Consider the following 15,174-nt stretch of genomic DNA (forward strand, 5'->3'; position numbering starts at 1 on the left):
CCCCCGCGACCCGGAAACGGAAAAGCGGTGTAAGATGGATGGATGGATGGAAAAACAGTAGCTGCCAGCAGAACAGCACATATAAGAGACTTAATTAGAAACGATCTAGTTCCTGATTTTGGGTCACGTGGCAGAAGTTACTTATAGACTAGCCCATGAGTGTTTCAACATTCGCTGACATTTCACAATGCTCTCAGGTGTGGAAGACACAGAAAAGGTAAGGCAACTGAAACACTTCATGATACTGATTTTATCTTTTAAGGGATTTATGACTGATTGTAAAGTGGCTTAATAATAATAACAATAAAAAAAAAAAAGCACAGAGCCAAACAAATACATTCCGCTCTTCTGTCAATCCCCTTAGGAGTTAAATACTTTAACGGTCACATCAGCTTTGTTTAGGAAAAACACATGTCCTCTCATAGCAGCCAATGGAAGGTTGTGCAACTAATTAGAAAACAGTAAGAAGCTCTCAACCACAGGAAAGAGAAAACATGTTGGTTTACTGTCAGCAGGCAGAGCTCTCTGATTCCTCTCATGCATATAAGTCTCAATAAATAGCTTTTGTGCCCAGGCTTTGACTCCGCTCGCCTGCCTGTCCGTCTCCTAGCGGCTTCTCGTTGTGTTGATGTGTGAGACCACAGTGAGAGAGAGCAGCTACAATCTGATATACCCGATGAGCGCAGGGAATTCATACATACATGTGGTTTTGTAAAGTGTGCTTTTAATGAGTCTACCGTTACAGAATCAATGATGAGTACCAATCATCAATATCAGAAAACAGATTCATGTATGCATGTGATTTATGTAAGAAAGACATTATGGAGGCAGAAGTTCGGACTGAGCGAAGCCGCAAAGGTAAAGTTCACTTTCCCGGTCCACAAATTTCACTTTCATATGGAAGCAATACAGAGTTTTTTCCCACTCTTCTCTCCACTCTTCCCCTTTTAGCTCATTACAGTTTAATGGATGGTCTGTTTACTATTCAGCATAAACACAGAATGGGACTAAACAGCACAGGCAGAACTGTATACAGCACGCCTTTCTATTTGTATAGATGCACATTAGGCTGCATGTGTGCGTGTGTATGTAAGAGCATGTTTATGAAGAGGAGGTGGTACGGAGCAGCAACACATGGGACATTTACACACAAGTTACTGTACACAGGACAGAATATGCACTTGGCAAACCTACAGCTGCAGCTTTAATGTATAAAATGTTTCAGTTTCAAGTTAAACAACCAAACAGATGTTTTATGTACTTTGAAGATATTTAGACTCGACGCCTGATGGTTTGGCCACATAAATGGGAAACTGAATGTTTTGTAAGTGAAAGTATTTGCTGATAAATGACTTTCCCAACAGACAGTCATATAACAGTATTATTATATTTTCCGTAAATATAATTTTATACCTATAACATTACTGCTATCCTCACTGCTCCCTCTATATTATCCACATACAGCATTTGTTCCTGATAAAATTTTTGTCCCTCAGGAGTTGGTAGAGACCAGAAAAGAGGTAAAAGACAAGTAAATATTAAATTTGCCAGGTGGCCAAAAGCGTGACTGAAAATGAATGTCTGCTGTTCAGCGTCTTGCATGTAAATAAGCAGGTTGGAAACAAGTTTGTCAAATGTGCTGATTTTATAGCTTGTGTCTGCTGCCTCAGAGCGGCCATTTAAAACATTTGAAGCTATTATAATGCCGTTGTTGTTGTTGTTTTATGTCTACAATGGCTCAAATGACGACCCAAGAGAGAAAAATTAATCCAGACCACCAGAGACAAGGGAAGGTTTTTTTCTGGCCCACGATACGTTTAGTTCCATGGCCCAAAACAGGCCCATATACAGCATGATTATAAGATGCTACTTCCACATCTGGACCAATTTAGCCCTGAACACCCAGCCAGAAAGGTAATTTTGCATCTTGGATGAATAAGTGCAAGGTGACGAAACAAACCAACATAATTATTTTGTTTCTTGGAGCTACTAAAGCACTTCTAAAGCACTAACAGCTTTAAGTTCGTTTAGTTGCTGTTTTGCATTTATAAAAAAGGAACCCATTACCAGCCCTGTACCAACGAACACCTGAGAGACAAAGTTAGAAGCTACCATATTTTTGCAAGTATAGGGGAATTTGTAGTAATGAATATAAAAATGTTTCTTCAGGTGTGTCGGAACTTTAAATAATAAGGCTTTCCATCCATCTACCCATCTTCAAGCACTTATCCAAAGTCAGGTCGTGGGGGATAATAGGGCTGTCAATCACAAAAATATTTACTGATTAAGTGTACAATTTTCTGGACTTTATCACAATTACCTTTGATTAATTGATCAGACGATTGATTGTTTAATCCTATTTCCTACTTAAGACTGAATCTTGAGATGGATATTTGCTTATGCGAAACCAAGCCAATGCATAAAAAACACAAAGAATGTATATTTCAATTTAAAGGCTATTTCAACAGCTTTCTTTAAACTTTGAACACAGTTTCTCTCTTGTGAAGTAAAACTTTTCAACAAAAACCTCAAGGCCATCAACACTGACTCAGCTTAAAGGCATCTTGTGTCTGCTGGCAGAAATAATAACGAACCAGGCCTGAAGGATGAAGTCAAATCAAATCAAATCAAATCAAATCAGATTTATTTATACAGTGCCAAATCATAACAAAGTTACATCAAGGCACTTTACATATAGAGCAGGTCTAGACCAAACTCTTTATTAAATTATTATAGACCCCTCAACCAGTATTCATTATTCAGCCACAAGCACCCACAAGCACCACACGGCTGTGATATGGACTGTTGGGCAGTGAAGTGAAATTTCAAACCCAGAAGTCCGCCCTTTAAGTTTGCCATTTCATTTTACATCGTGATGAAATGCCAGTGTTGTGTTGATGCATTTTCCACTGCCCCCCGGAGACTAACAAACTAGTTTATTCAGATTTACTAAACAAAAAGGAAATTTGTGAGTCACAGGAGTTTGGAGTGCAAGCTAAAGGCTAAAATATCAGCAAAGCATGGTTGATGATTTGCAGCGTTGAGAATATGAGAATAAAAATAAAACAAGTACAGGACAAAGTGTGATTTCATAAGGTGAAAAGTTGTGTACATGCAGCGGAAGGCACAGCATGAATGATATATAACACATGAAGGTGTTATGTTTCTGCAGTAACAGAATGGATCATATCTATAAATATATGTGCCTTGTGTATAAAGTGAAAAAGAAAATTAACAAACAAACATAGTGATGAATTAATGGATCAATGGACAAAGGGTGTGCAGTGTGATGTGTGCAGTTGTTATCACTTTAGACAATTAGCTCTGTGTGTGTGTCCATGGTTTTATATATACTGCCTCTCATTGCCTTTCGTAACCGAGGAGGACTTGAACATGAAGGCAAAAGCAATCAACAAGTAACCAAAAAATATGTGCTATTCCAATCTTACCACCATCACCACCTCCACATTTGTCACATCCTCTGTTTAGATGCTTTGTTTCTGCTTTCTATTCATCCTGCAAATAGATATCAACTGTTACTGATACAGAGGAACTGACTCAAAGACTTGGCAAGAAACCGAGAGCTCTTTTTTCTGTTTGCTTCTTAACCTGCTCCACATGTATATTTTTGATCCTAAATTTGGCAACATGCCCCTTCCATATGGACCAGAGGCAAAATTTAGTGAGATGAATGAAGCCTCTGTTTTATAAATGACTGATTATTGTTGGGGACTCAGTCTTAATGAGCTGATTCAGTGAGTTATGTACATGACGCCTACATGCAAAGACTTTAAAGTCATCTTACCCATAAACTGAATTACTAATAAAACTGATTTGTAGCAAACACATTTATATTGAGGAGCCTTCCAATTGTATTATCGGGACAAACTGCGCACTGCTGTCCCACATCTCAAATGGTTTTTGTCGGCAAAGTATGAGAACGTGCCACTTAATCATGAAGTTGCAGGTTAAAGGAAACCTTCTGTTTCATCCTAAAGGAGCTTTAATGAAGCTGCTGACTCCACCACTTGAATCCACAGTTTATAGGAGATGAGGTTTGCTGGGTGGCGATCAAAACAGCTTGTGTGACTTCATAACCAGAGCAACGTGGAATCCATTAAAACGTGCCAAACTCTGTTTTGTCACTTGCAGGACTGTGGCAACAGTGAAGCATTCCAACGTTTGTGACTTTGAACATATTTAAAAACAGAGATCCCATTTCTGGAGCAATTTAAGCACTTGCATTGCTTATTGTTTATTTGCTTTTACAGTTATGACAGACACATTCAAACTGCGGCTGCACGGGTCCAAGAGTGCTTGCGTCGCCATACCACAAGAATGTCCATTGTTATGTGGACCGTTCAGTAGAGTTTACTCCAGACTCTTCTTCCTGCGTGACAAACTGCTCTAGAAATGGAGTTTGACTGGGTTGGAGAAACTGAACTTAAACAGAACTGAGATTGTCCAATCTTTTCACTTCCTAATGATACTCCTGTGTTCCTTTATTTCCTGAAGGAAGGATTTTTGACATTTTTGTCTGTATGTAGTAGCTCTTTAATGACAGTGTATTTCAAATGTAATACACGTGTCTTCCCGGCAAAACAAAAAGGAAACTCATAATTTAGTTTGAAATACAAGAAGTGAAATGTTACAGTTCATCCCATAGTTTTCAAGACTGACTTTTATCTTCATTCAACACTTGAATCTGTGTGTGTCTAATAGGCTTACAGACACAACCCAGATTATTGTTATAATTAAGGCAGATGCTCGCAGCCATGAAATAAGTTACAGCTGACAGCAAAACTGTTAGGACTCAGAGGATGCAGGAAAGACATCTACATATACACAGTAAGTCTGAGGAGTCTGACTATAAATCCAGCAGTGCTATCACAAAGATAAATGAAAAAAAAAAAAAAAAAAAAAATTCTTGTCAAAAAGTACAATATAAGTATTGTATAATTGGCTGTGTCAGGACTGTTCTTCCTAACACGTGGAATAAGGACTAAATTGAATCAGATGATTAATAATTTGTTCCCGATTTCGAGAAATTGGAAATGTTACAACTGAGCAGCGCTACAACTGTCCGCGGCCTGGCCTGCAGCTGCTGGAGTCTAAATGTCTTCTTTCACTGTTTTCAGATGGACAACATCGATGCCATGTTCACTCACCTACTTGGAGAGATCGATCATCTCTCTCAGGTGAGTGCTTAAAAAAAGGGAGCTAAATATAATCCAATGAATATATTTATTATATACAAAAACACACACGCTGTTCATGCGCTTAGCTCCCATGCAGGCAATCCTCAGTGTGTGCATGTATACATTTTAACATGCGCACAATGCACTACACTATATACACTAAATACACTAAATGTAGGATATTTGCAACATTTATCAGATTTGTTTGCGTGGTTTAGGCTGTTTGTTGGTGGTTGATTAGCGCAGTTTAGCATGCTAATGGGTGCCAAGCACAGTACGCTCAGGCTGATGGGAATGTTGAAGTTATTGATCCCAAACGTGACCAAAATGTAAAAAAATTATATGGATCTTTAAGATGTTTTACTCAAAACCAAATATTGTTTGCCTTCTTGTGGTGTCACAAAAAAAAAAAAAAACTTAAGATCCCTGAATTTGTTAGGATTCCTTGTTTGGAGACAATGAACATGTGTACCAAATTACATGGCAATCCAGCCCAAGCCTGTTGAAATATTTCCGCCCGGACTCAAATGATGGGCCAACTGAGCAGCGGCCTACAATAGAGCCACACTGCCAGCGTGGTTGAAAATACAATGGACACCTATCCCATCATCTGGAGATACACAGCAACAGCGCCATATCAAACATGTTTGGGTCACATTCTTTCTCAAAACACGACCAGATGAGTTGAGACTCTTACACTCTTTCTTCAGTTCCCATCAGCGTTTTCGAAGCAGGAACAAGTTACAAGAAGTGAATTAGACCAGTCACTTGATGCGTACTTCTCTAATCTGGACATTATCCGATTACATGGGAGAATTTTGTTTTGAACCCGAACATCACACAGAAAAATGTGAGGTGACGATTAGATGTGAAGTCATCGCATCTGGATTGGACAGTGGGTGACGCTGCAGATCCCTTTAAGCACACATAAGCTGCTACTCAAATAAGCGCAGTACGCCAGGAAAAGCATTACGCACCTCTAGCTGATGCAACCTCAACCTGGGCCGCAATTCAATACTGTGCATTCAAAATGTCCCTATGCAAGATGAACGAGTGAACTGGATCCATCCCTCGCGTTGTATCAGACATATCAGAAAAAAGCTTGATATGTCACACCTCTTAGAAAGCTGCCACAATGACAAACACCACACCCAAGACAATGACCACAGTCAGCAAGGAAATCATTTTGATTAAAGCAGGGATCCTTTCGGAGTCTGGGGAATAAAGGATTTAAAGAAACTCCTCTTGTTGTTTTGATTGGGTCCCCTCTCTCTGCCCGACAACCTCGGAGCCTGAGGACAAAGACGACTATGTTTTCGATGACTTGAGCAGCTTGGAGGTGCCGTTGAAGAAGTGGCTGCAGCATAAAACATGTGTTTTCAGACTCAGTCATCGGAGTTGAACTGGATGCTGGCAGGCGTCATTTTTTTGTATAGGTTGGCGATCCCTGCCGGCTGTGATACTTGTGTTAATGATCTCTGGTAAACCTAATGGTTACCTAATGGTTTACCAGAGATGCTCTGCTCTTCAGGTTCAGCTTGTGAGACCAAAACATTCTAGTTATGACAAATCCTTTTTTTTTAATGAGCTTATTTATATTTTATTGTCTGGTCACATGCTGAGGGCAATGTGTTCTCTAGAATTTGTGCAGCTTGCAACCAGAGCATGATAAAATGCACAGAAACAAAGTCACTGATAAAAAACAGGCTTGTGTAACATAACTGAACTGTAGTTCAGAGCAGCCCAAGGACACATGTGGCCCACTTTGATCTCTGGGCTGCTCTGTGATTACAAGAGTAATCAAAACTGCAAACTGTAGCATCTATCAAATGGAGGACTTCTGTATGAAATGTGCTTTGCATCAAACGATTTCTCACAATGTAGACTGTGTTTTATTGGTGTGGGCATGGCAGCAGGGCCCATGTTATTAATGAGCCATCCCATCCCATCCCGTCCCATTTCCCCACAGAGTTTGTCGCCTGAAGCAGACCCTCCAGAAGTGGATCCAGCTTCTCTCAAAGAGAGCACCTTCTCCATCGGCTTCACAAATCTGTATGGTTAGTGCCGACTCACTTAGCCAAACGAACGGGGAAGCTACGAGAGAAGAAATAAAATTTCCATTAGCAGGGCGTGGGGGAGTGAATATTTTTTCTCTTGCCAGAATGTCAGAACCCAGGAAGTGCTAGTAATCACTTTGGGAGAAGGAGGACAGCGGTTTCAAAATATGCCTGAAAAATGAATCAGACAGATTCATTTAATTTCATTATAAGCAAAAAAGGCTGGTGTTGTGACAAGCTGGGTCAATCTGTAGCTTCCAAAGAACAGAGAGAGATGAAGAATGTGTAGTTCTGGCTCAATATAGAAGGAGAAACTAAAGAGGCTGTTGAAAAAGCCTGCTAATTTTAAGAGGCCGTGCCCACCTCAGTCGGATTTGTCGGCATAACGAATTAGACATAATGAGCTTTGGACTTGCTGTTTATAGTCTTAAGCTCTACCAACCTAACAAAGTCATAACATCATCATAACATCATAACAGTCATAACATCCATCCTGTGACTTGAGGCAATGATTTGAATAAATATTCAGCTGCACTGTTAATGGCGGAACGCAAAAAGTATTTGGATTAAACTTTCAAAGAAACCCTTCTTTATACTTCCTAGAATCCGATCAATTGGATTAGGAATTCTAATAAACATTGCACATTGTGACCGCAGTGTAAATATTTTAGTTTCTGCTGAGACTACATGAACGTCACGATCGGTGAGATTTCAGTTGTGGTTGATTCGGCCACACAGCCCTGCGGATAACCGAGTAAGACACAGTGAAGTAAACAGCGAAGCTGATGTCAGAGGAGTGAAATTGAAACAGTAATCCAATGTGCTGGACTACATCCTGCATTGATTCTGCCGAACCCCCTGTACAATTAGAATCCCACATGGAAGGGAAGGGGCAACAAAATCAGGCATGCCGAAACGTAATGACAGAATATCTACAGCAAAATAAAAAATAAGCCTTTCAAGGCAGCACTTGGTTGTATGGAAATAGAAGAAAATATAAGAATGAATAAGCAACATTCAAAATGAAAGTTCCAAGTGCAGCCCTTTAATTTTATCATGTCTCTTCTCTGTGTTGCACCTTTTGTAATGGCAGGGTCATTTTTAAGGTTTCCAGTGCACCCACAGTCTGACCTGCCCATCATTTACTTCCAGAGTCTCTTAATGAGCTGGAGGACCACGACCTGGATGCTCTGGTGGCTGATCTGGGATCTAGATCAACCCAACAAGGTCTTTGTGCTGAACAACAGAGCAGCAGTGTCCAGCACCGTCACGCTCCACCACCTGCCGTGACTCAGCACTCAGAGGCGCCACCAAACAGGGCTGAATTATCAGGAGCACCACAGACGGTAATCCAGAAACGCTGCTAATGTTGGTGAAATGAGCTTCTAATTTCATGACCAAGTCACAAATGACTGGCGCTTGCTTCCAGAGGCAACCCCAGACAAAGGGAGAAAGAGTTAAACTGGCTCTGGAGAAGCTGAAAGAAGCCAAAGTGACGAAGGTAACGTTGACACAGTGCGTCTGTCTGCATCGTGTCGTTACACACTTAAAGTGACTGAGGTCTTTGTCATGCCTAGTTGATAGTAAAAGTGATGATGAGTGATGACAGCTCCAAGACTCTGATGGTGGATGAAAGGCAGACTGTGCGGGAGGTTTTGGACAAGCTGTTTGAGAAGACACACTGTGACTGCAGTATCCACTGGAGTCTCTGTGAGAACAATCCTGAGCTGCTGATTGGTGAGATTACTGTGATAAACGCACACACACACACACACACTGTACATGCACTAAGCTCACATGCAGGCAATCATCAGTGTGTACATGTATAGCATATGCATTTCAGCAGAGATGGCAGGCAGACAGTGTTACACACATGTTTCACGACTGAAGACTGAGAGACTTTCTGGTTATTGCTCGCCTGCTCTCTCATCTTTTTCAGAGAGAGGCTTTGAGGACCATGAAAGTTTAGTGGAGCTGCTGTCCTCTTGGACTCGCCACAGTGAAAACAAAATCTATTTTGTCTCAAGACCCCAGAAGTATGTGATGTTTACTGACCCACAGGTGAGTAGGTAGTGTATGTATGTTGTGGTTGGACACTCAATCAGTAAGCTGAAGTATGTTTTTCTTCTAGATATTTTACATGTGGAAGAAGAAAAGGTCAGTTTTCAGCGGGACTGATGAAATGACCAAACAACTCTTAATCAAGGTTAGTTACCAGGTCCACTCAGAAGACTTCACTGTTCTTAAAGGATTTTAATAAGGCGGTGTATAAATTATACATTTTATAAATGAACGGTGCCGCTCTGTGTGTGTGTTAATTTCTGTTTTTCATCTCATGTTTCTCCTCTGACCAGGAGCATTTTGAAGGTACTACCGTTATTACTCCGAATATTGAAGGCAGCCTGTACCTAAAGGAAAATGGGAAGAAGGTGTGGAAACCTCGCTACTTTGTGCTTAGGGCCTCGGGCATCTACTATGTACCCAAAGGAAAGACAAAGGTATGACAAATCCAGACAAATAGAACAATTCAGCAAGTTTGATGTCGAATGTATATTTACAGTGTGCTGTTGATGCTACTGAATTCTTGTCTTGGGCATAGCTGGTGGGTGACTGTAGGGGGCTTCTGTCATATCAGAAAAAGTGGTAAATGTTAGTTAAAAGTAAGAGAAGCCACTTTATTCGTAATGACTTTTTAAATTCTTAGCTAATGGCTGTTTTAGGCTGAGGCAGTTAAAACTAAACCCCGTTAAATATTTTTTATTTGACTCACTGTTCCTCAGACAAGATTATAGTTAACACGGTAACATGATGCGTTACAGTTTAATTTACACAATCTTCAGTTCAAATATGCATTTTTAATGTTTTGGGAATTTTTCATATTGGTTTTATGCTGAACTTCAGCTCAGATGATCCCGCTCATACATCCATCGATTCTGACCTCAAAATTATTCTGTTCAGAAATTACATGACATGACTTCAGCAAAACCAACACAAAATCCCTCCCGTGTTTTGATGTAATGCTTTCCTTTTCTACAAAAGCCTTTCTTCTTACGCGGTTAGTGCAAACACATGAGGCTGTGAAAGAGGACTGGTCAATAGATCGTTTTTCCTGTGGAGCACGTTCACGTTCAATGTTGCCATAAAGGACCTTATCAACAAGAGACAGATATGCTTATGGAATGATTGCGGCACGTGGGGCTGATGTAATTTATATCACACAACAGGGTTAGGGTTATCACACAACAACCTGCGAAAACGTCTTGAGCTTGTGTTTAAGACACAATGAAAAAGCTAGTTAGTACAAGTATTTTAGTAGTCCGTAAACAAAAGGACAAAGAGTTTTTTGCATACTTGGGAGTCTCTCCAGAAATGCTGAAGCAGAATGCCAAGAGGACGAGCCAGAGAAATGAACATGGACAGTGAGAGTTAAGGCCTCCGATCTGCTAAAGAGAAACATGCTATACTGTCACAGAGAAAGAGCAGAAAAAACTGCCCACGCAGACTAAATCCAAAAAAAGTCAAAGCAAAGGAGGACAAATAGATGGAGCGGAAACGGTGTGAGGCAGATGTGCAAATTGCAAACATAAGAGAGCTACAGGAATCTCGTGAGGCCCAGAACAAATTGATGAAGCAGACAAGGATCTGGAAAAGGATAGTTTGTTAGGTAATACGTCCATTCAGTAAGAGCTAGGGTTGGAGGTTAGTCACAATTGCACCCACATGGAACTGCAACAAGACCATTAGAGACCTGAAGGGGAGAGTCATTTATGAAGTCATTAGATCATCAAGCAGGTGGAATTGGAGAAAAGGGGCAGTAGCGGAGGATACGTCTGGGAGCAAAAAAAAAGATATTTCAGTTTCAAGTGAACAGTTACATCAGTGTGGTTTAATGTGCGAGTATGATATGCTTCTGCTTAAAGTCAAAAATGGAAAGAATGTTGAAATGTTTTCGAGTGAAAAACAATGTCTTTCCTCAGTAATGGAGCTTGATTGTGGACCTTCTTTGAAAAATTAAATGAAGACAAATGGCCCTGCGTTGCCTTATTTTCTTTGAAGTGCATTCATTTTTAATATCCACCATACAATAAGCTTGAAAAAAAAAAAAGTTTCTTCTCTCCACAAAATGCTGAAGAAAACTGGCAAAACTTTGAAGACAAAGGCATGAATTTTGACTGCTCTAATTTATGCTGCTACTTAAACAGTGCTCTGACACATTTCTGCAGCTTTTATTACAGATGCATTTGAAAATGAATATTCATGGCCAGTGTATGGACAGATTCTTCTGTGATGCTGTCTGTGGGTTTTTCTGTGCAGTGCACACTTAGTCCCTCTGAGTATGATAATGTGGTGTTGTCTCAATTTCAGTCCTCCAGTGATCTCACCTGTTTTGCCACTTTTGAAAAAGTCAACATCTACATCACCTTCAACTACAAACAGAAATACAGAGCGCCCACCAACTTCTGCTTCATGCTAAAGGTGAGCTCGAAATTTACACTGCCGCATAATGATGCCGTGTACATGCCACGGGGCTGAGGTTTAAAAGGAACTGAAGGAGGAAACGTGAAAAAAAAAAAAAGAGGTGAAAAGTTACTGATGGGGGAAGTCAGGGGTGAACTGATGCACAGTTTTACATTCACGATAACCAATACAGGGGTTGCAGGTTGTAATGACGGTTGTTAGTTCAAAGGATGTGTAAGGGCCGGGAAGGACTGGATGATGGCGTGGGTGGAGGTGAGGAGGGTTGTGGAGGTTGTAGAGAGGGCTCTCCTCCAAAGCAGGCATCCATGGTGCTCCCCAAAGCTGACCAGCAGTATCTACTGCACTGCATGTTAGGCACTTCTCATCCATGAGGACCAATAAATGGCGCTAAATCTTCCTTTAACTCACTTATGAGAAACAGACGCTGTGCCGCTGCAGCAGTCATGTTTTGGGGAAGTCAAAATTAGTGAAGACAACACTTTTTACCTTTGACGGCAATCTTTGTGTGTTTGCCTCTAAAAGCCTGGTGGTATTTTAAAAAATGCCCCTCATTTGTGAGAACCTGGACAGATCACATAACAAACCCGGTGGTATGCTTGTAATGACTGTAATGTTTTTGTTTTTCTCATATGCTTTAATTTCTTCATTGTTTGTTTTTGACTGAAGTAAATTTATGAAGTGCCACATTTGCAGGAGCTGCTTCGTGGGTCAGTGCAGCTACAGCTTGGTGCAGTGTGCCCTCTGCTGGCCCTTCTCTGAACAACACACAGAGAAGTCTGATAGTTTGTGACAACAGATATTTTAACACTTGTACACACTAATACTAAAATACTACGTCCTTAATGTGAGCTGTTGAGAACTGCTATTTCCCTTGGAATCAATAAAGTCTAATCTAATCTAATCTACATTAATCTAAGTTATTACAGGTAATGTGACCCAGTCTGCGAAAACAATGCCCCGCGGGCTCTGAATATAAATGTCACAGTGATGCCATCGAGGTTATCTCAGCTCGATTGACCTTTAGCGGCTACCAGTTTGTAACAGAAATTCTGGAAGACATGAGAAAGAGTTTGTCCATGTGACATTTAACTGGGAGGCAAGAACTGCCAAAAGATACTATTCTGCCAGATGACGGTCAGAACATTTTGACATTTGCTACATCACCTGTGATCACTCCTTTGTAAGCTACTTTTTCCAGAGCCACTTAGTTTAATGGCAGCCTTCACGGGGATGCTCCTCGAACACTGATGTCTGTTGTCTGTCTTCCCAGCATCCCTGCATCCAGAAAGAGTCTGAGCACATCAAGTTCCTGTGTTGCGATGACGAACACACGCTGTTGCTCTGGGTGAACTCCATCCGAATAGCCAAGGTCAGGTTCCGCACTGTTCTCTGTTATGTGAGCCCCGAAGCAATTTAACTGCAAGTCAGCATCACTTCCCGATCAAACCGAGCTACAGAGAAATGCTGCATTTATGTGTAAGGATTGTCAAAGAGATGTACTGACATTTGACCTCTGTGTGTGTCCAGTATGGGACTGCGCTGTATAAGAACTACCAGGCTGCAGTGAGCAAAGCCTCCACCTGGCAATTGATGCAGTCTGCTGCACAAAAAGGTAAGTCTGCACACTTCAACAGGGCCGCTCTGAAAACCATCCCAGTCCTTCACAACTCTCAAAAGACTTGGAAACATTATATGAATGAGTTTAAGTTTGAAGTTCGACGTTTTGTTATGTGTCACATTCACTGCATGCTTAAAGGTTAAATTAGGCCACCCTGCGTATTTTGATTTTATTTGGAAGACATTACTCATCAACATTGCACATTATGGCCCAGGTGAAAGTCCAGCAAACCTAAATTTAATTATTCAATCATCTTTACAGACAGATCCAAAAGCCATCCCATTGGAATCAGCACACAGAGGGATCTGCCTCTGCCCAAAATCCCAGATGATGAAGGCTTTTCACAGGAGTCACCACCTGACTTCATCCCTCCTCCTCCTGGCCACACACACATTTGACACACATCTACACTTCCTATTACGTATCAAAACTTAACTTGGACTGGGTTTAACGGCCATTGTCCATATGTGTGGACAATGTCACTGCTGTTACATGCCTATGATACAAAGTAGCATATTCTAAGAGTTATTTATTCTCAAAGCTAGATTCTACAATATTTATTTGTTTTGTTTGGGTCAAATGCACAAACAGCATGTTGTAAATTATTCCATCTCTTTCAACAGCCTTATGAAAACACGGCAACAGGTCTGGTCTGTTCATTGTTTCAATGAGCTGTTTATTATAAAAAGACTGTACATAAATTCAATCAACACATCCTATGTACAAACTGAGAAGACAAATATCAGATTCTGTTCCCATGAACATTTAAGTTACTCATTTTTTTTCCCCACATTTGATCATAAGAAAACACACCAAAGAAAGGCGCCTTGACCTGTGATGCCCTGAAATGCTCGACGTTAAGTGGTAAACATTACAAAGTTCTGCACATAAGTGGTTTTCTCATGATTTCTCTATGAAAAAAGTATAAATAAATCCTTTACATACAAACTGCTAATGAACCTCCCTCAGCAGCAGACATCAGAACTAGTCAAATGGAAAGCTAGAAATACATTAGGTAGAAAAAGTTGTTTGTTTTTTTTTCACAAAAAATTACCTTATGATGGAAAAAAAAATACAATCAAGAATGGGGTGTAGTGGCAGCTCATTCACTGTAATGACGTTTAGATACTTTGAATCAGAGGCTCAATGAATACTATTCATTTGAGTGAATCATTGTCTTTTGAAGTCTGTGTAGAAACCTGAAAATGTTCCTTCTGGAGCCATTTCAGAATAAACGTTCATCTCAGTACATGTCATTATGTTTGCTCGTGACCTGTTGAGAACATACATTGTAAGCTAAGCATTAGCCTGGATGATATTTGATGCAAATTTTACTTGCACCAACAATCACTTTGTAAGAGCAGGCATCTAATTTTGCAAAAGTCTTGGATATGAGGAAAAAAAGTCTTCATATCAATTTTTTTTCCAGCCCTCTGGATTGCATTTCATCCCCTGGCTGTAGACAGCAGGTGTCATTCATGGGTAGGTCAGACTCTAGAGAAAAAAAAAATCACTAGTAGCAGACTGATTCTAGCTGTATTACATCACTGCTGAGTCACCTACATTCACTACAATGCAGAAGTAGATCAAAACTTCTTCGAACGAAATAAGGAGACTTAACATCCTTTGTTACATTTGTATGTGGAGCAGTTGAGGCTGTCTGGGTTGTTGATTATGGTTATTGAGCACCAGTGTGAAGCACCACACCATCAACCACTGAACCAAGGGTGAACGTAAAGGTTAGTCGATACTTCACATACGGCAACTCTCACGTTGCAATCGGAGCCATGAAGGAACATCCTAAAGTCATCACAGTCGTTGA

The 15,174-nt window shown here is 40.5% G+C and overlaps 1 protein-coding gene across 1 annotated transcript; it reads left to right on the forward strand.

The window, feature by feature from the left end:
- Positions 1–185: 185 nt before the first annotated feature.
- On the forward strand, positions 186–14,626 carry LOC115057261 (amyloid beta A4 precursor protein-binding family B member 1-interacting protein-like). The gene is made up of 13 exons (XM_029524245.1): positions 186–217; positions 5,139–5,198; positions 7,168–7,255; positions 8,408–8,601; positions 8,685–8,756; positions 8,833–8,992; positions 9,195–9,316; positions 9,387–9,461; positions 9,610–9,753; positions 11,621–11,731; positions 13,005–13,103; positions 13,262–13,346; positions 13,614–14,626. The coding sequence occupies exons 1-13, from the start codon at positions 188–190 to the stop codon at positions 13,748–13,750; spliced, it is 1,377 nt and encodes a 458-aa protein (XP_029380105.1). The 5' UTR covers positions 186–187; the 3' UTR covers positions 13,751–14,626.
- The last annotated feature ends 548 nt before the right edge of the window (positions 14,627–15,174 follow it).

This window comes from Echeneis naucrates, chromosome 17 (assembly GCF_900963305.1).
Source record: "Echeneis naucrates chromosome 17, fEcheNa1.1, whole genome shotgun sequence".
Classification (NCBI taxonomy): Eukaryota; Metazoa; Chordata; class Actinopteri; order Carangiformes; family Echeneidae; genus Echeneis; species Echeneis naucrates.

Bases quoted from the DNA above. Each gene is read 5' to 3' on its own strand.
- LOC115057261 (XM_029524245.1), top strand. From the start codon at position 188: ATGCTCTCAGGTGTGGAAGACACAGAAAAG. The intron at 11,732-13,004 runs GTGAGCTCGAAA...CTGTCTTCCCAG, and splicing joins ACTTCTGCTTCATGCTAAAG to CATCCCTGCATCCAGAAAGA. The intron at 13,347-13,613 runs GTAAGTCTGCAC...TCATCTTTACAG, and splicing joins GCAGTCTGCTGCACAAAAAG to ACAGATCCAAAAGCCATCCC.